General features: G+C 35.7%; 2 protein-coding genes across 3 annotated transcripts in view; one reads left to right on the forward strand and one right to left on the reverse strand.

Moving 5' to 3' along the window:
• Positions 1 to 10,036, forward strand: part of WWP1 (WW domain containing E3 ubiquitin protein ligase 1) — a 36,213-nt gene extending 26,177 nt beyond the window's left edge. For both annotated transcript variants that reach the window (XM_005422877.2, XM_014307790.2), the window contains exons 17-23: positions 2,009 to 2,142; positions 2,242 to 2,382; positions 3,315 to 3,435; positions 4,589 to 4,693; positions 6,071 to 6,167; positions 6,468 to 6,540; positions 7,862 to 10,036. In XM_005422877.2, coding sequence (XP_005422934.1) covers positions 2,009 to 2,142; positions 2,242 to 2,382; positions 3,315 to 3,435; positions 4,589 to 4,693; positions 6,071 to 6,167; positions 6,468 to 6,540; positions 7,862 to 7,961 — 771 coding nt within the window. In that variant the 3' untranslated portion in view covers positions 7,962 to 10,036. The remainder of the gene's footprint in view (positions 1 to 2,008; positions 2,143 to 2,241; positions 2,383 to 3,314; positions 3,436 to 4,588; positions 4,694 to 6,070; positions 6,168 to 6,467; positions 6,541 to 7,861) is intronic.
• Positions 10,037 to 11,662: 1,626 nt separating this feature from the next.
• RMDN1 (regulator of microtubule dynamics 1) overlaps positions 11,663 to 16,324 on the reverse strand; it is a gene marked incomplete at its 5' end in the record, with an annotated part of 14,056 nt that continues 9,394 nt past the window's right edge. The window contains 3 exons of the mRNA XM_031058514.1: positions 11,663 to 11,863; positions 13,949 to 14,082; positions 15,270 to 15,300. Coding sequence (XP_030914374.1) covers positions 11,825 to 11,863; positions 13,949 to 14,082; positions 15,270 to 15,300 — 204 coding nt within the window. The remainder of the gene's footprint in view (positions 11,864 to 13,948; positions 14,083 to 15,269; positions 15,301 to 16,324) is intronic.

Consider the following 16,324-nt stretch of genomic DNA (forward strand, 5'->3'; position numbering starts at 1 on the left):
GTGAATAGTGAAACCAAAAAGAGTAGAAAGCATTTTCATATTGCCTCATGTTGTTCAGGCTTTTTGTGCAAAATTAGAATAAACACAAGCCAAGTGTAACATAAATGAAAAAATACTTTCAGACTTAAAATAAATTAGGTTTGGGTGGTTTCTTAGTTCTGCTTTTCTTATAGATGCTTCTGAAGAAATGTATTCAGCTATGACAATAACATCTCTGATTTCAAGTGTTTTATGGCTGAGTTCACAATTGTTGTGCTGTCATGAAAATTTAGCTCATTGGGTTTACACTTTCAATAGGCTGCCACATTTTTTCTTTATTTTAGAGTCCTCAGCAAGCTACAGGGCCGCTTAACAGGAAGGTGTGCTAAAGCCAGTTAGGTGCTAGAGCCAGTGTTTCTTTGCTGGTGATTTTTGATCTTGTCTGTAAGAAATGTTAACTTTAGGAAAGCTATTTCGTAACAGTACAAATCATAGTAGAGAACTTAATTAAAGTAATTAATGTAATTAAAAGACAAACTTCTGTTTCCTGAAGTATTTATGTGTTTATATTTCAAATTCTCTAAGCGGGGCAAGAGAGACCCATGTAATGCTGTCTGATGTGGTTTGTTGCAAGGTTTGAGTATTCATGGTTTATACTGGATGGAACTTTCTGCAGTGCTTCCTGGGATACCCTCTAGTGGCTTAAGATAGCTCAGGTAATAATGCAACTGGGAAATGAAGTGGCAGTTTCTGTTCTTCTCACAGTTCTAAAATAGTAGTGAGATTTTTAGTTTTAAGTACTGAAGTAACCACAGTTGTTTTCCACTGAAACAGGATTAAACATAAAGAATACACATCTTGCTTCATAATAAAAACCTGTTAAATGAAGTTGGCTGTGGCAACTTTTTACATTTTGCTGTAAGATTATCATAAACACCAAATAACGTGATTTTAAGAGCATAATTCTGCAAAAGCAGAAAATCATATGGCCAGGTGCTGCACTTGACGTGGAATTTCTACCAGGTCAGCCTCCCATGAGAAGAATAAACTAGTTGCAAAATAAATAGATGTACAAACAAACAAACAAATAAATACAGGCCTTTAAGAGAACTTCTTTGAGGTCTCCTTAAGCAGAAGAAAATGCATAATAGACTAAGCCCTAAAAGGGGGAGATTAGGTGGGAAATAAAGATGGAGCCTAGAGGAAATGGGCTGTTAATTGGCTCGTCTTCTCTGAGAATTTCAGCTGAGAGGAAAGAGAAGCAATGAATGCCATACATGGCCTATGTTTAGGATGGTTTTTTTAAAAGAGCTATTTAAGTGGAGAAAGTGTACTTGATAAAGCTAAGGGGAAGAAAGGGTTTTCATGGTTATGGTTGTGCTCCGTGAGCTCTCAGATGCACTGAGTCAGTGTAGAGGTCAACACTCTGTGTGTGTAATGCTGTGCTTCAGTACTATTATTATTCAGCTTACACCCTATGTGCATGTGTGGTGAGACAAACGTGACCATGTTTTGGGTTTGGGGTTTTTTTGGTTTTGTGGAGAACCTAATTCCTCAGTTCTGTTACTCACCTATAAAACAATGTGGTTCCCAAAGCTCTTTCTTACAAGCTGCAGTAGCATTCTGTAAATGAAGATGTTGCTGGATGTATGTATGTAGTAAAAAATGGCAGTAATACTCAAATAGGATCAAATATTCTGATCAAGTAGGATAAAATAACACTTGACAATTATGCCTATTCACATAACTAAGGGAAGAAAGGATGAAGTCCTTTTATGAGAAGTTTTATTTTTAATCAAAGAATTTCTAAATTGTAATAACATATACTTGGATAAATTTTGTCCAGTTTTTTGACTTCCCATTTAATTTAATGTTTTGTTCTTTATAAATATGGCTTTATAAAGCTGCTACTGCTATTTGGTGCTTTTCATTATTTAAAGAAGAAAGAAAAAAAAAAGACTTCAAGTCCAGAAACACTTTAATAATTCAGTAGTTCAATAAAAACTAAACTTATTTTTCTGTTCAACAGGCATTGTTTCATGGGAAATTTATTGACACTGGTTTTTCTCTGCCTTTCTACAAACGAATGCTGAGCAAAAAGCTTACTATTAAAGACCTGGAATCTATTGATACTGAATTTTACAACTCCCTAATTTGGATAAGGTTTGTAGTTTATTTTCTTGTGTGTGTGTTTGGTATTTTATGGATTTTTTTTTTTTGTTTATATAGAATTCATTGCAATATTTTTTTCTTTTCATCCAGGGATAATAACATTGAGGAGTGTAACTTGGAAATGTACTTCTGTGTGGATATGGAGCTCTTAGGGAAAGTAACCTCACATGAGCTGAAATCAGGAGGTTCAAATATCTTGGTAACTGAGGAGAACAAAGAAGAATATATTGGGTAAGGAGAACAAAGAAGAATATATTGTGTAGGAACGTGCAGATGCTGAAAAAATGTTCCATGTTTCTCCTGTTGCCTTAGTCTTTTTTGACACGTTGGTTTCTGTTGGTTTTGTTTTGTTTTGTTTTACTTTTTCTTCCCGTGTTACTATGTAATTCTTGTGACTGTTATTGAAATGGTACCTTGGTACATGTTGCTATCTTGATACACAACTGCTTGGTACAAAAGGAGACCATGTGGAGAGAAGATGACCTGAAATGCTCTTATATGTACAGTGAGAACAGGTGAAACTGAAATGAGCAAGCCTGTTTTCAGTAACTTCAGGTAACAAATCCAGGTAGAGGGAAGATTCTATTTGACAGAAGATCCTAAAATTGTTTAGAACTTTGCTACAAATGTGGAAACTGAAATTCAGAATGGTGTGTAACATGCTGTGATTTCAGCTGTTTTTTAAACTCTTTTTACTACTCATTTTTGCTTATTGCCTAATTTTATCACTGCCCTTTTTTTTAACCTCTGTTTCTGATCTATTCAGTGATCTCAAAAGCAGATGTACACAGACCCTTTGCTGTGATACAGTGTATGTCTAGTGCTGCATATAAAGTTTCCACTTAAATTAGTGGTCTTCAGTTTCTCAGAGAAATAGCTTCTATAGTATATAGATAAATTAAGGTTAATAATAATAATATTTAATTTTTAACTGGAATGGTAATCTAAGTTACCTCTTGCTACTTTACTATTATCTAAATGTGAAGATTTGTGATAATATAGTATAGTAGGTTACTTATAGTTAATGGAATTGAACAGTGTAAGAAGTGAACCTTGAGGGATTCTTACCTGATGGGAACACATACACAATCCTATGCGTTTGAACTTCTTCATGTTGAATGCTAAATGATGTTTAATTCATGTTTGGTTTTGTTCTATCCCAGGCTAATGGCAGAGTGGCGATTTTCTCGGGGAGTTAGAGAACAAACCAAAGCTTTTCTTGATGGTTTTAATGAAGTAGTTCCTCTACAATGGCTACATTATTTTGATGAAAAGGAACTGGAGGTGAGGTTTTTTATTCAGCATTTTTAGCTTCTGCAAAGGTAATATGTATGGAGAGATTAAATGGATAGGTCAGGTTGAATCTCTCATCTGTCCATGCTGCATTTAATAGCTTCTGGAACATGGAGAATTTATTAAGAGCAGTGGGATTAAATCATGATAAAAATGGAATCAGTGTTCTTGAATCAGTGTTTTTGTGTTCAGCATTAAGATGTATTTTTGAAAGTTTCTGTGAAAGTATATGAGATCACAGATGGATCTGTGAGTCACAGACTTTTCCCTCTGTGGTAGATGGGTAGAATTACTGTGTAACAGATGACACAGAAGTTGATTGTAGTTTATAGTGATTGCTTAGGATCAAATACAATGTCTAAGACAGGTTCTAGGGTTCTTTTATTTAGAGCTTGGAGGAACCAACAAGGCATGAAATGGAACTTTGCAGATCCTTAGTATACAACCCAAGGGCTGATAACAGGGATTGCTTGCATGCTCCATGTTTACTTAACAATCAGCCTGGCCTGTGTTTACTCTTGGGGTTTGTCATCTGGAGTAGGGACAAAAGGCTCTGTAGTGCTGTGCTCATTTATTTCTGTGTGACTTGACAACTTTCCCTGTATTTAATGAGCAGTTTTCTGAAACCTTCATAAGTTAAGTAGGGAGGATGTTTTTCTAAAAAAAAAGACTTTGCTCAGTCTTATTCAGTGTTGAAAGCTTTGCCTTTAGAACTTTCAGCTTTCATTGCTTCTTGTAATGAATAATTTTCAGACTTTTCAGTATGTTTTATCTTTATTAGTAGTAGCAGCAATCTAATCATTATCGTTTTGGAATATGAGGTGAAGATTTAATGGAAAGGCTAATATACTCCTTAACATAAAAATTTCTCTTATGAAAAAGATAGTAGCTTTTATTACTGAGCTATTAGTTGGAAGATACCAAGTCTCTGGTATTCAGTCTTTCAGACCACTTATATACATACACAATTTTGGATAACTGTAAACTTAGGATAAAGGAAAATCTACTTGTGTAATAAAATGAAAAAAAATTACCAGTCCTTTTTACAGAGCAGAAACTTTCATTTTTGTTACCATGTCTCATACAAAATAGAAAATACTCTTAATTTTTGTGTTTAATATAAAGAAATCGTTCTCTTTTCTAGGTTATGCTCTGTGGTATGCAAGAAGTAGATTTAGCAGACTGGCAGAGGAACACTGTTTATCGTCATTACACAAGGAATAGCAAGCAGATCATATGGTTCTGGCAGGTATGTTAATCAGTTACATTTCTGACTTCTGTAGGTTTTGTTTTGATCTGTAACACAAATGGTATGTGTAGTGGAGGGCTGTCCAAATGAAGATTCTTACAGCTTCCTTTCTTTTGTCTTTTCAGAGAAGGAAAGGAGGATTACTGGTGTTTAGGGAGGATACTTTAGGGTGAGAAATGGCAGACAGATTCACACATTACATTTGGATGCTGGCTTATGAATATTTTGTTCTGGATCTTGTCCTTACTGATTATTCAGTGAGGCTTATTTTATTCTTAGTGATCTACCTTCTAAATATTCTCATATGTAATACACCTGAACATCTTCACTTTCCAGTACCTGAAGGGAGCCTTTCCAGTACCTGAAAGGAGGAGAGTGACTTTTTACTAGAGCATCTAGTGACAGGACAAGGGGAAGTAGATTCAAAGAGATAGTAGCTTTAGGTTAGATATTAGGAGGAAGTTCTTTGCTGTGAAGGTGGTGAGGCACTGAAATAGATTTTCCAGAAAAGCTATGGATGCCCCATCCCTGGAGGTGCTCAAGGCCAGGTTGCATGGAGCTCTGAGCAACCTGGTCTAGGGGAAAGTATGCCTGCTGTGGCAGAGGGGTTGAAACTAGATGATCTTTAAGGTCCCTTTCAACACAAACCATTCTGATTCAGTGATCTAAAAATGTCACTTAGTACTTATGATTATTTGTCATATTAATAACTGTTGCAGTCTAGCACTGACTAATCTTCACTCACATTTTAATGGAGTTGGCTAAGGAAAACCCTCAAATACTATTCCGGCAGTATTCTACAGATTTTCCTAAAGAGAAGTCAGACCTAGGGTCTTCCTATCTTTTGAAAAACCACCATTTTAGAGATGCTTTTGACTAAGTTTCTCTGGGAAAGTGGCGCAAATCAGTTATTTCCTATCTTATTTATATCATAAGATCTGATGATAAATCTTTTTAAGATGCTTGGTACTGAAGAATCTAAACCAGAAGTTTAAGTACCAACATTTATATGCAAGTTTTTCTTAGTCTTGAAATACCCAAAGTCTGTGGCTAGTGCTGTGTTTAATAACAATGGCAGTAGTCTTTGTATAAAGCATTGACATGATTTAAATTTTAGTGTAGAATATAATAGGTAAGGATTCTTCTTATCTGCTGTTCCTAGCCTTCACATTGTAGTGGCTGACAGTGCATATAATCTGAAATCACTGTTCTTTTCTCTCCACCCCATTTTGCTAGAGTAAAGAAATGCAAACAGGTGGTAAACAAGGTGGTGTTTTTTTCAATGGAATTACACTTTTTCAACCATCTCATGAGTTTTTTAGTTTTGTCCAGCTGTGTTAAAACTTTTTATTAATTAATTTGAATTTCTATGCCTAGTTTGTAAAAGAAACAGACAATGAGGTTCGCATGCGACTTCTGCAGTTTGTCACTGGCACTTGCAGATTACCACTGGGTGGATTTGCTGAACTTATGGGTAAGTAAAAGGTGACCAGAACTGTTTTATATTGTCACTGTTTCATTTGCAAATGAACCATGTTGCAAGTGTACAGATAAGAGAAACTTCATGTTCATCACCTTGGATCTAGAAGGGCTTTTTATATCATAAATCCCATGAATATGTTTCTAAACTATTTGAAAATTAGCTTGTTTCTGTGAGAAGCACGTTCATGTAATTAATGAACTCCGCTGTGCCCGAGTTGTGTAGTATTCACGTATATATCATGTATGGTACTTAAAAGGAACAGATTACACTTTTCAAAATCTTGTTTTCTAGGAAGTAATGGTCCTCAGAAATTCTGCATTGAAAAAGTTGGTAAGGAAACCTGGTTACCAAGAAGTCACACTTGGTGAGTTGTTATGTGATAACTTTCTGTACCTTTACTAGTTTATCTCTTCCAGGCTTGCACTGGCCAAATCAAACGAAATCTAATTTGGATCAATTCTCTATCTCCATCTTCAGCTTCATTTGATTGCCCTGACATGCCAGTATTGAAAACTTTCCTAGTTGCCCTCTTCTAAAATTTTGCAACTGTGCTCAACAGTTTGTCAGTGTCGGATCTATCAAAAATATGAGAATATCCTTGTGTAGAACTGAAAGGTGCTTTCCTAATTCTTTTAGAGAATATTAAATAACTGAACAAGTCATGTTAGTAGTAGGCACATAGTTGTTAGGTAGAGTTATTATGAAGTAACATTATAGAAGATAAAATGTATAGTCACAAGAAGAAGTAGCATGAAAGAAATGACAGCAGACCTTCAAAAGAAGGATGCTTAGCCAAGAATGCTGATACTTTTTCCCACCAGGCTTCAGATGGGCCATTATTGGCTTGGCATTCCTATGCATACTGAACTGGTGCATCAGGTACACAGATCAGTTTTTTATATAGACTGTGCAAAATGGACAGAGTTTCCTTTGGCAACCTGTGACAATAATATCATTCCTGTGCATACTGAACTGGTGCATCAGGTACACAGATCAGTTTTTTATATAGACTGCGCAAAATGGACAGAGTTTCCTTTGGCAACCTGTGACAATAATATTCATCATATTTTTAAACTAATTAAGGGTACCCTTCATTTTACATTTTCTCCACTGAATTTTGTTTTGAGTGATGTTTGCAAGAGTTAAACATATCTTGTCTAGGATAATTTTGAGGAAGACATGGAATGAAATGTTTTGGCAGAAGTCTTTTAGGGCAAAGTTTACAGGGAAAAAACACCCACCTATATCCAAGCATGTGTAGGAAGGAGAAAAGTTCAGCTTTTTCATGCTGTTATTGAAATTTGGAGATGCATCAAACTAGGATTAAACTTCATGCTGAAAATTTCCTTTTCTATGTATTACTATTATAATAAATTATTATTGTAAGTATCATGTTTTTATTTTATATTTTTTGAAGTATTATAGTTCCCTGTATCTTGGACAGTCTTTCACCATTCTGGTTTTTCATCTGGTAATAGTCTTTTGTTTCTTAAAATATTGCTCTGAAACTTTGACTGTTTTTCTTTCTTGTAGAAATGCCAAGGCAGTGAGATTGTGCTGATTGTTTCTTTTTTTCTAATTGTTAGATCAGAACATTTATAACTTCTGCTATAACAATTCAGTTCTGTAGAGCTCTGCATGGGATTTAAGTAAACTTAACAAAATTCTGTTTTTTTCCTGCTCAGTTTTAATCGTTTGGATTTGCCACCATATAAAAGCTATGAACAACTAAAAGAGAAGTTGCTCTTTGCCATTGAAGAAACAGAGGGATTTGGACAAGAGTAGAAGTGACTTCTAGTCAAAAAGGATATCTTGAATAATAAAAGGCCCAGCCAACTAAAATTGCACACCTTATTGTATATAAGCTTTCTGTTCTGTACAGTGATCTTTCTGGAACTCTAAAAGTTTAATTGTTCTCTGTTCTTCCACAAATATATGCAAAACAGTTCAGCCTTTTCTACTTTTATTTATTGCCCTTTCAAAAGACCAGAAAAACCCCTCCATAAATTTTGAAAGCAGACAAGAGACTTATTTAAAAAAAAATATATATAAAAATATAAATATATATACTAATGGGCTCTAGTTTTATAGAGCTTTAAGTGTATGAAAAGTTGCAGCCATTTAAAAGGGCCTGGATTTGCTTTATCTTGGCTTTATCATTCAGAAAAATGTTTAAACTGCTCAGTGTTCTCTTAAGAAACATCTCCAAGTTTGTTTTACTGCATGGCTGTTCTAAAAGGTGTTAAAGGCTTAGGCCAAATGTATCCTAAATATGTAGAAAGATGCTGCTGGTATTTGAGACGACAGAATCTGTTCTTCTGTCAGTTTAATTTTTTTAAAATACATAAATAGCTGATATATCCCTTCTACTGATGTAGCCAAGGTCATGAATAAAGCCTTTACTACTTGCACAAGAGTCATGTACAATGAGATGAATGTGATTTAATGTTGAAAGGAATTGGTGCCACTGTTCTGACTTACTGCAGGAGCTGAACAGAGTATTTTAATTCATTTGAGCAGCATTGAAATTTGTTTACATAGTACCTTGGGTTATTACCACGAGGATGTTAGGTAATCTTCAAAGAAAAAATAATAAAAGAGAAAATACTACCCATTCTCTTCTTGGTCTGGTGTCTTGCAGGCTTTTTTTTTTAATTTGGTTTTGTTTTGTTTGGTTTCCCTTTTCAATCTGTGATGTCCTTTTTATAACTTTGTAGAGTTATGTTAATGTAAACTGAGCTATAAGGGTATAAAAAAGGAAATGTGAATTTTGCTGCTTTCGGTGTTCTTGTTCAGTTTCAGATACTGGATTTAGTAAACTCAAATAAAATGAAAGTTACTTAAGCTTTGCACAGATAAAAATATTATTTAGTATTAAATACTCTCATTTCTCTAAAATTCTTAACTGAAATTTAGATGTATTTGAATAAAGTACATCTAAAACCTGTCATCCTTTTATGTAGATCAGGTTTGTCCTAAGTGCACAATAATATAAAAACATTTTAAAATTAGTTTTATTGGCATTTTATTGGCATATATTTGCTGAACTGCAAAGACATGTTTAAAAAAATACTAAAATTTAACACCTTATTCATGTGAATTATATTAAATGCTACTTTTAGCAAACTGTGCTTCCTTATTATAGAGTAAAAATGTGTTTTAAATCACCATTTGTAATATGCTTTAAATATTACCTGTAAATTCCATTACATTTAAATTACACAGAATTTTGTACACACATGATTTTAGAATATGATTCAACACACTTGTGTTAACATATCATATTGCACTGTTAAAAGTGTACATGCAGAAAAAAACCAGCTATATCTGTTCATGTATCTTTCCAATGCAGCAGCTGAATTCTGCCAAAAGTTTATTTTTCTACATATTGGATTGTCTCAAGGCTTTGTATTCAATATGCACAGCTTACCCTGGAGCTGTAGCTGTACAGAGCTCTGGTCACAGCAGTGGTGCAGCAGGCCCAAACAGACTGCTGTCTTACATTAACTTTTCTGTAAGAGCTTCAAAAATTTCCACCACTTTGAGGGTTTTTCATACACCACCAAATATCTTTTGCAAAACCATTTTTATATAGCACTAAATTCATTTGAAGTGCAAATCCACGTAAATTATCACTTATGCTGGCTAGAATGGAGGAAGTTTAAGTAAAACAAACCAAGAAGGTCAAAGGCCAGGCACCAGGAGTGTGTGTGTCACTTGCCTAAAAGACAAGGAGGGCTAAATGTCACACTTAATGAATTTGCACTAATGAATGACTCGGTGACCCACTACCAACTGCTGAATTTTGTGAATCTGTGAGTAACTGAACGAAATAAAAAAAAGACAGCACACCACAAGAATGTAGTTGTTTTATTGTTTTGGTAACTTTACCTGTCTCATACCTGCAGTGGTTTTTCCTGGGGGTAAGGATTAGTAAGCATGAAAAAACCAAATCCAGTAGCTTTTTGTCCCTGTGTATGACCTGTGAACTGGTGTCAAGGGCCTGACTGAAAGAATGACTCTGTAGGAAAAGAACGCAAAGTAATATACCTGTGTGCATGTGTGTACAGTACTTGCATTTTCTGGGAATTTCAGTAAGATTGTGCTGTTATTTTTTCTTTTCCCACTTGAATTCCCCATATTTCACCTATACTTGGGGGGAGTGAGTAAGACAGCAAAAAGAGGGAAGGCACCAATGGTTGGTGATCAGACCAGGGAAGTAATACGACTAGAAGGAGCTGTTGTGTAGTTCGTGGGTTTTGTTGTTTCCTTTCTTCCTGCAACTCAGCTGCTTTTCACTACACACTTCACAGCTATTAGGTTATTCTTCCTTTGTGCAGCAGGAGAAAAGGCACCTAAAAAAAGATGCCTCTGCCACAAAGCTACTGGAAGCAATTATGCAGATGTTTTTGTAGAATATGAATGCAGAAAATTCTCTCTGAAACACTCTATCACCCACCCTGAGACACTGTAACATAGAAGACTTCATTATAATGCTTTACTAATAGAAAAATAATAGTTACTTTTATGGTAGTTGGGAAACCCCTGTTTTAACGGTAGTTTTGTGGCATCAGGCTTTAATTCAAGCCCCAGATTGAAATGAAATTTTACTACTGACTTAGCTTGGTTTGTTAGTCTAAGCAATTTATGCTGTTCTTCATCTTATTCCTAGAATTGCAATACCCTTTCCTAGTAAAGCAAATACTAGGTATTTTCTAGTCATTTTTTTTTAGGCTGTTCTACTGAGAATACCACTTGTTTGGTATTTCTTCATTCTTTGGTCCACTTTTGGGTGATTGAAATATATTGTTTGGCTGAACACCTAATTTAGATGACTTTGTACTTCTGGTGAAAATTCCTGCCAACACAGTAGAAGGACCAAGAAGAAAGTTTTATGTCTACAAACAGAAGTCCATATCGTTTCACAGTAGTCACTGTCTAATGTACTGGGAATGTGTATTTCTCCTGTTGTTACAGTCTAGGGTAAAGTGTGTGTGCCCAGCAAACATTTACAGCCATTAAATCATCACAAAGCTTCTCACTGCACATGATGATGTCACCCATAAAGGGATTTTCTTAGATGTTCCCTACTTGTTCTTTTTTCCTTCATTTTTTATTTTAAACCACAACACTTTCTACAAAGTCAAACACTAGCATTTAAGAGCATTGGAATTAAGATGGTGCAGCCTTAATGATAAATCTGTAGGAGCATCTATTACTCTTGAAGGCCATTGAACCTCACAAGAAAACACTGTAGAAAAAACTGCAGGATTATAATTATGTCATGACCCTGTCCCTCCTTTCTTTAAACTTATGCTAGTCACATTTCTTATTATTCCTCATAAATAAGTTGTAGTTTAGAAGTGTAAAAATTTAATTTAAACCCCAGGCTATCAGTCTCCCAGCCTTTTCTGTCTAACTATCGACCCTGCTAGTGAATGAAGACCCCTTCATTCCCATGTAAATGAACAGACAGGATCACATAATGAAACAGATCTTCCACTTCAGGTTTTAATAGAAATGAGAGGGAGATAGAAAGTCTGAGCTGTACTTCTAGTAACAGCTTCAGTAAACTGAAGTAGTATTTGGGGCCTTTTTCCTATGCTGCTCAAACCTGAGGCACTTACTTCCCAGTATCTTGTTTCTTCTTATATAGAGTTAAGTAGCTCCAAAGCTTCTTTCTGCACCTGAAAGAAATAATGTAACATAACAGTCCCAGATAGTTACAGAGTCTTCTAGCAAAACTTCCCTCAGAAGCACCCAAATGTTTCCCTGCAGCTGTGACAGTCCTAGGACGAGTCATTTTTCTTCCATAGTTTAAGATACTCAATACTTGAAATATGAATCAGAATAAATCACTTAAGCCAGTGTCTTCAGTGTCATTCACTTACTACATAAATGAAGTTTATTTGTGTTGAATACAGACACTAGTTCTTGATTTGCTGCAGCCCAATAGGAGCATGCACAGGAAACTGTCCTACCTCTGACCATACCATACCATATCAGCCTAGGGATTTCAACACTTTAGACAGCATCTAAGAAGTGAGACCATTTCTGAGGCTCTGTTTGCCTAAGGTTTCTGGCTAAAACCTAGTAAACTTTTAATACGGTCTCTAACATCTATATTAAATATATATCATATTAAAACACCTCCCAACAACAAACTGAACAGCAAAAAAAATCTCAACACCCTCTCCTCCCTTCTCAAACCACAAAAAACCTCCATCCCAACAATGGTAATGACATGGCAAGCCATGCAGACAGTGTAAGCCAGGTAACCTCTGAGTATCTGGGGTATCAAATGTTCAGAAAACCTAGTTATGCTGAGACAAGATTCAAATGTCTTTGCACAGGCCAGTTTCCTTCATAGTGGACTATCAAGTCTAGTTCCCAATGAATTTTGCATTTTACACATTCACCCAGAGAATGGAGAGAATGCTGCCTTTCTCAGTTCAGCAGCTCTGAACCTCTAAGAGATTAAGAAATAGATGTCAGTACCAGGAGGCCACAAGTAGCTGAAGCAGATCAGTGGTTTAACAACTTGGCCACTGCACAGAATCCACTCCTGACTGTAATTTTTGAATGGTTCCTAAAGAAAGACAAGTTTTTGGGATCACTGGTTTCATGTGTGCCTCTGGCTACTAGTAACTGTCAGAAGAACTGACCAATTCCTTACACACCTGAGACCACTATTCCTTTAGGCTATTAAATTCCTAAACATTGTGCAAGGCACTGGAGGAATATAAGACTTGTTTTTCCACTGAAAGATGTTACTAAAGGAACTCAGTTTTGGAAGAAACAGTTTGAGGCTTACTAGTGAATCTACAGAGGGATTCTGAAACACTATCTTGGTACTGTTTTTTTTCTGAGGTGTGAAATGCAAAATCCTACCACAGTGTTTCTTACGTTGGACATTCAGAGTGTTGTATGGACATTGGAATTTGCATCTCAACTGCAGCTTAATGCTAAATGAAATAGAGGTCAATCAACCATAAAAAAATCAAATGGAAACAAGGCTTTGTTAGTCCTGATGCTAACAGGATTGTTTTTGAAAGGTAACTGCAATTACTTTGGTTTGTACTGAATGCATTATCAGGTATGAACAAGTCTAATGGATTTCCTCTCCTGGAAGTAGTTTGAATGTTTAGCTAGGAAGCAGATGCCTACCCTCCAAACCAAAATCCTTCTGCACAGTTTCAAAGGGTAATTAAGTGATTCTTGACATCTAGCACTGGAGATCTGCTGTCAAAGATACAGTACCTTTGTAATAATTACCAAATTATTTGTCTTACTCAGATCATCTGAATCTCTCCCTAGGGGCCTGGAAAGGACTGCAAAGTTAAAGTTTTGGCACATTTGGGTTTTTTTCTTCCTTGTATTAGCATGATTGTGAGCTATTCCAAAATGTACTTCCTACCTCACCCATTTTAGGCACATGAAAGGTGATTATGTGTTCACAGAGAAACAGGCTAGTGAGGTGCCTGTGTGACCTTCAGTAACACAGCTAAACCTGGGTCATTGTTGGCACTGTTGAACTACTATGAAGAAGAAAGGGTAACAGTTCTCTGCTATGAATAAAACAGAGTATTTCCAACCGCAATTTCCAGAGGTGGCTAATAACATACTAGAATTTTTTTGGTGTTGATGTGATTCTGAGTTAAAGGTCTACTATAAGTTGCCCTGAGTTAATTTTATAAAACATTTGACTGCCATGATGTCATACATATTGGACATGATATATGATTGTATGATCACAGCTCTTAACTTCCCACCTGTTTGTCCTCCTCTGTCTGTGCAGGATACTCCTTTGCTTTGCTTAACCACAGAAGAGCCATCTTCTTATTGTTTAACTTCAAATATGTTTTCCCCAAAAAGAGCAAATTTTTGCTGTAGAAATTTGGATCAGCTGCATAGAGACAGGAGAAAAGCTTCAGATGAAAATTAGCAGCATATTATACTTTGATACTTGTTTTAGAAAACATGGTTTGGCTTTGGATCAGAAGGAAGCAAATGTAAAATTTTCACTTGCTAGATTTTTTTTTCTTCTCATAAACAATTACATTAATTAGCAGCTTGCTAGTTAATATACTAAATGACACTAGATTCCTCACAAAGAGCAAAGCAGTGAGCTTAAAGTATAACAGCTTTGCTTTGCAGGTTTTGGGCTTTTCTGGACCTAGGAGGTACAACAGGCAGTGCAACCAGCTTAGCAGGTATAGGCAAGGGAAAATAGGGCACATTTGCTAGCGCATACAGATACCAGCTTAATTTTCGCTATACAGAAGAAACATTTTTTAAGGAGAGATTTTAACCTTGCTTTTATAAAGCATCATTCATTCTTAAAGACTAATCTTGCCTGCTGTTCATACTTACAGCACAGGCTTTCTCTACTGCTGGATTTAAGGTCAGGTTTCAAAACATATGGAGGTGTTTTGGAGGCAAATTTTGAGATGAAGTTCACTGTTCCAGTTCACAGCTGCATTACCTGACACTCGGGAAGACACACTATGAGCCTTTCCTCTAATCTTCAATAATTTAACTAAGTACAAATCTTTCATAGACACTGTCTTCCCTTGTCTTCCTTTATCTTTCAGCTAGCGAGTTTTGCTTATGGCTTCACTCCTGGAGAAATAACATGTTCATATTTTATTTTATATCATGTGTACAGTTTAACTGTCAGATTGGCATAATACCTTCTGAAATAATAAAAAGTCTGCTTTTTCTGTTTTCTATTTAGAATAAAGAGGACTTTCGAACTCTTAAGAAAATTCTGAAAAAGTAACACAGAATTCCCTTTTTTAATTTCTTCTGCCTCCCTGCACTCCTGTTGAATTCCTTAGGGAAGAGTACTTTATTCTCAGGAAGGTATAAATTTCACTTTGGTATTTACACTAGATGTGTAACATACTGATAAAATGTTGCAATGTAACAGCTCAGTGTGCTGAGGGGCACACCACATTTATCAGCCGATCATATTATACTGTTTTGGGTTTGGTGACTACAGTTACTAAGGTAATACTGACAGCTAGAGATTTAGTGGAAGTCATCAATCCTAAAAGTTATTTTTCAGTCAAAATGAGCCACAGGTCTTACCTTCTTCTGCCATGTGGAAGTAACGGAGAGCCTGTAAAAGACAAAGTTGTGTTCTTTGAAGTGGAGAATAAACTCAACACAATAGTCAAATTAAAGTCTTATGCACACACCTGAAGAAGGCGTTCCTGTCCATGATATGTTTTTTTATTAATTCAGCATGCTACTGATGTCCAATTAGATTTGACATCATCTCAAAAGAACTAGTACTTACCCAGCTATTCTCCTACTACTTTTCCCATAAGTGTAGTACATCCTATTTGTTCCTATCAAACTGGATTGTGTTTTTCCAATTCAACTTGTCAAGATAAATTTTGAATTTTGTTTGTACTATCCAGCACATCTGCAGTTTTCCCCATCTATTTCTCATGTATAAATTTAATAGATGAAAAAAAATCTTACTATTTGGGTCATTAATAAATATTGGAGAGAGAACTGACTCGCACAGAGCACCAGTCAATAACCTCTCTTACATAATGATAAACATGTATGATATCCACGCATTTTCAGTAAGTTTCCCATCCAAAATTTCAGTCCATCCCTAACTTTTCCTAATGGGAGCAGGGGGAGGGAAAAAGCTCTCACAGTATGGATGTATCTACAAAACAGTTTTTGTACTGAAACTGCAAAAATCTTACTGGTACAAGTTTACTTCTTCAGCAAGTTTAAGTGCTACAGAACTGAATGCTGGGACTGGCATTATTCTGGCAATATTTGAAATCCTGGCTGACACTTTGTATTCTTCTGAGAGTGGTTTTTCAGGAAAACTTCCAAGCTTGCCATTCCATTAAAGAGTTCTATTATTTTTCAAACAGCTCTTAGTTTGTTTTTTGTGTAACAGCAAGCAGCCTGCCCACCTCCACTTTAAGAGAACAAAAGACTTATTGGTTGCTCTAAACAAAGATCAAAACAGCTGCACAAAACTTTTCTATTACCAATTTAATAGTCAAGCTTCTATATATGTACGTGTGTTTAAATAAGATGCACACTGGTTTAGATGCACTATTTTAAAGAATTAACATCTGGACAGTATGTTGTAGGATGTACGACAGCAGGAA

The sequence above is a fragment of the Geospiza fortis genome, unplaced genomic scaffold (genome assembly GCF_000277835.1).
Source record: "Geospiza fortis unplaced genomic scaffold, GeoFor_1.0 scaffold7, whole genome shotgun sequence".
Taxonomy (NCBI): domain Eukaryota; kingdom Metazoa; phylum Chordata; class Aves; order Passeriformes; family Thraupidae; genus Geospiza; species Geospiza fortis.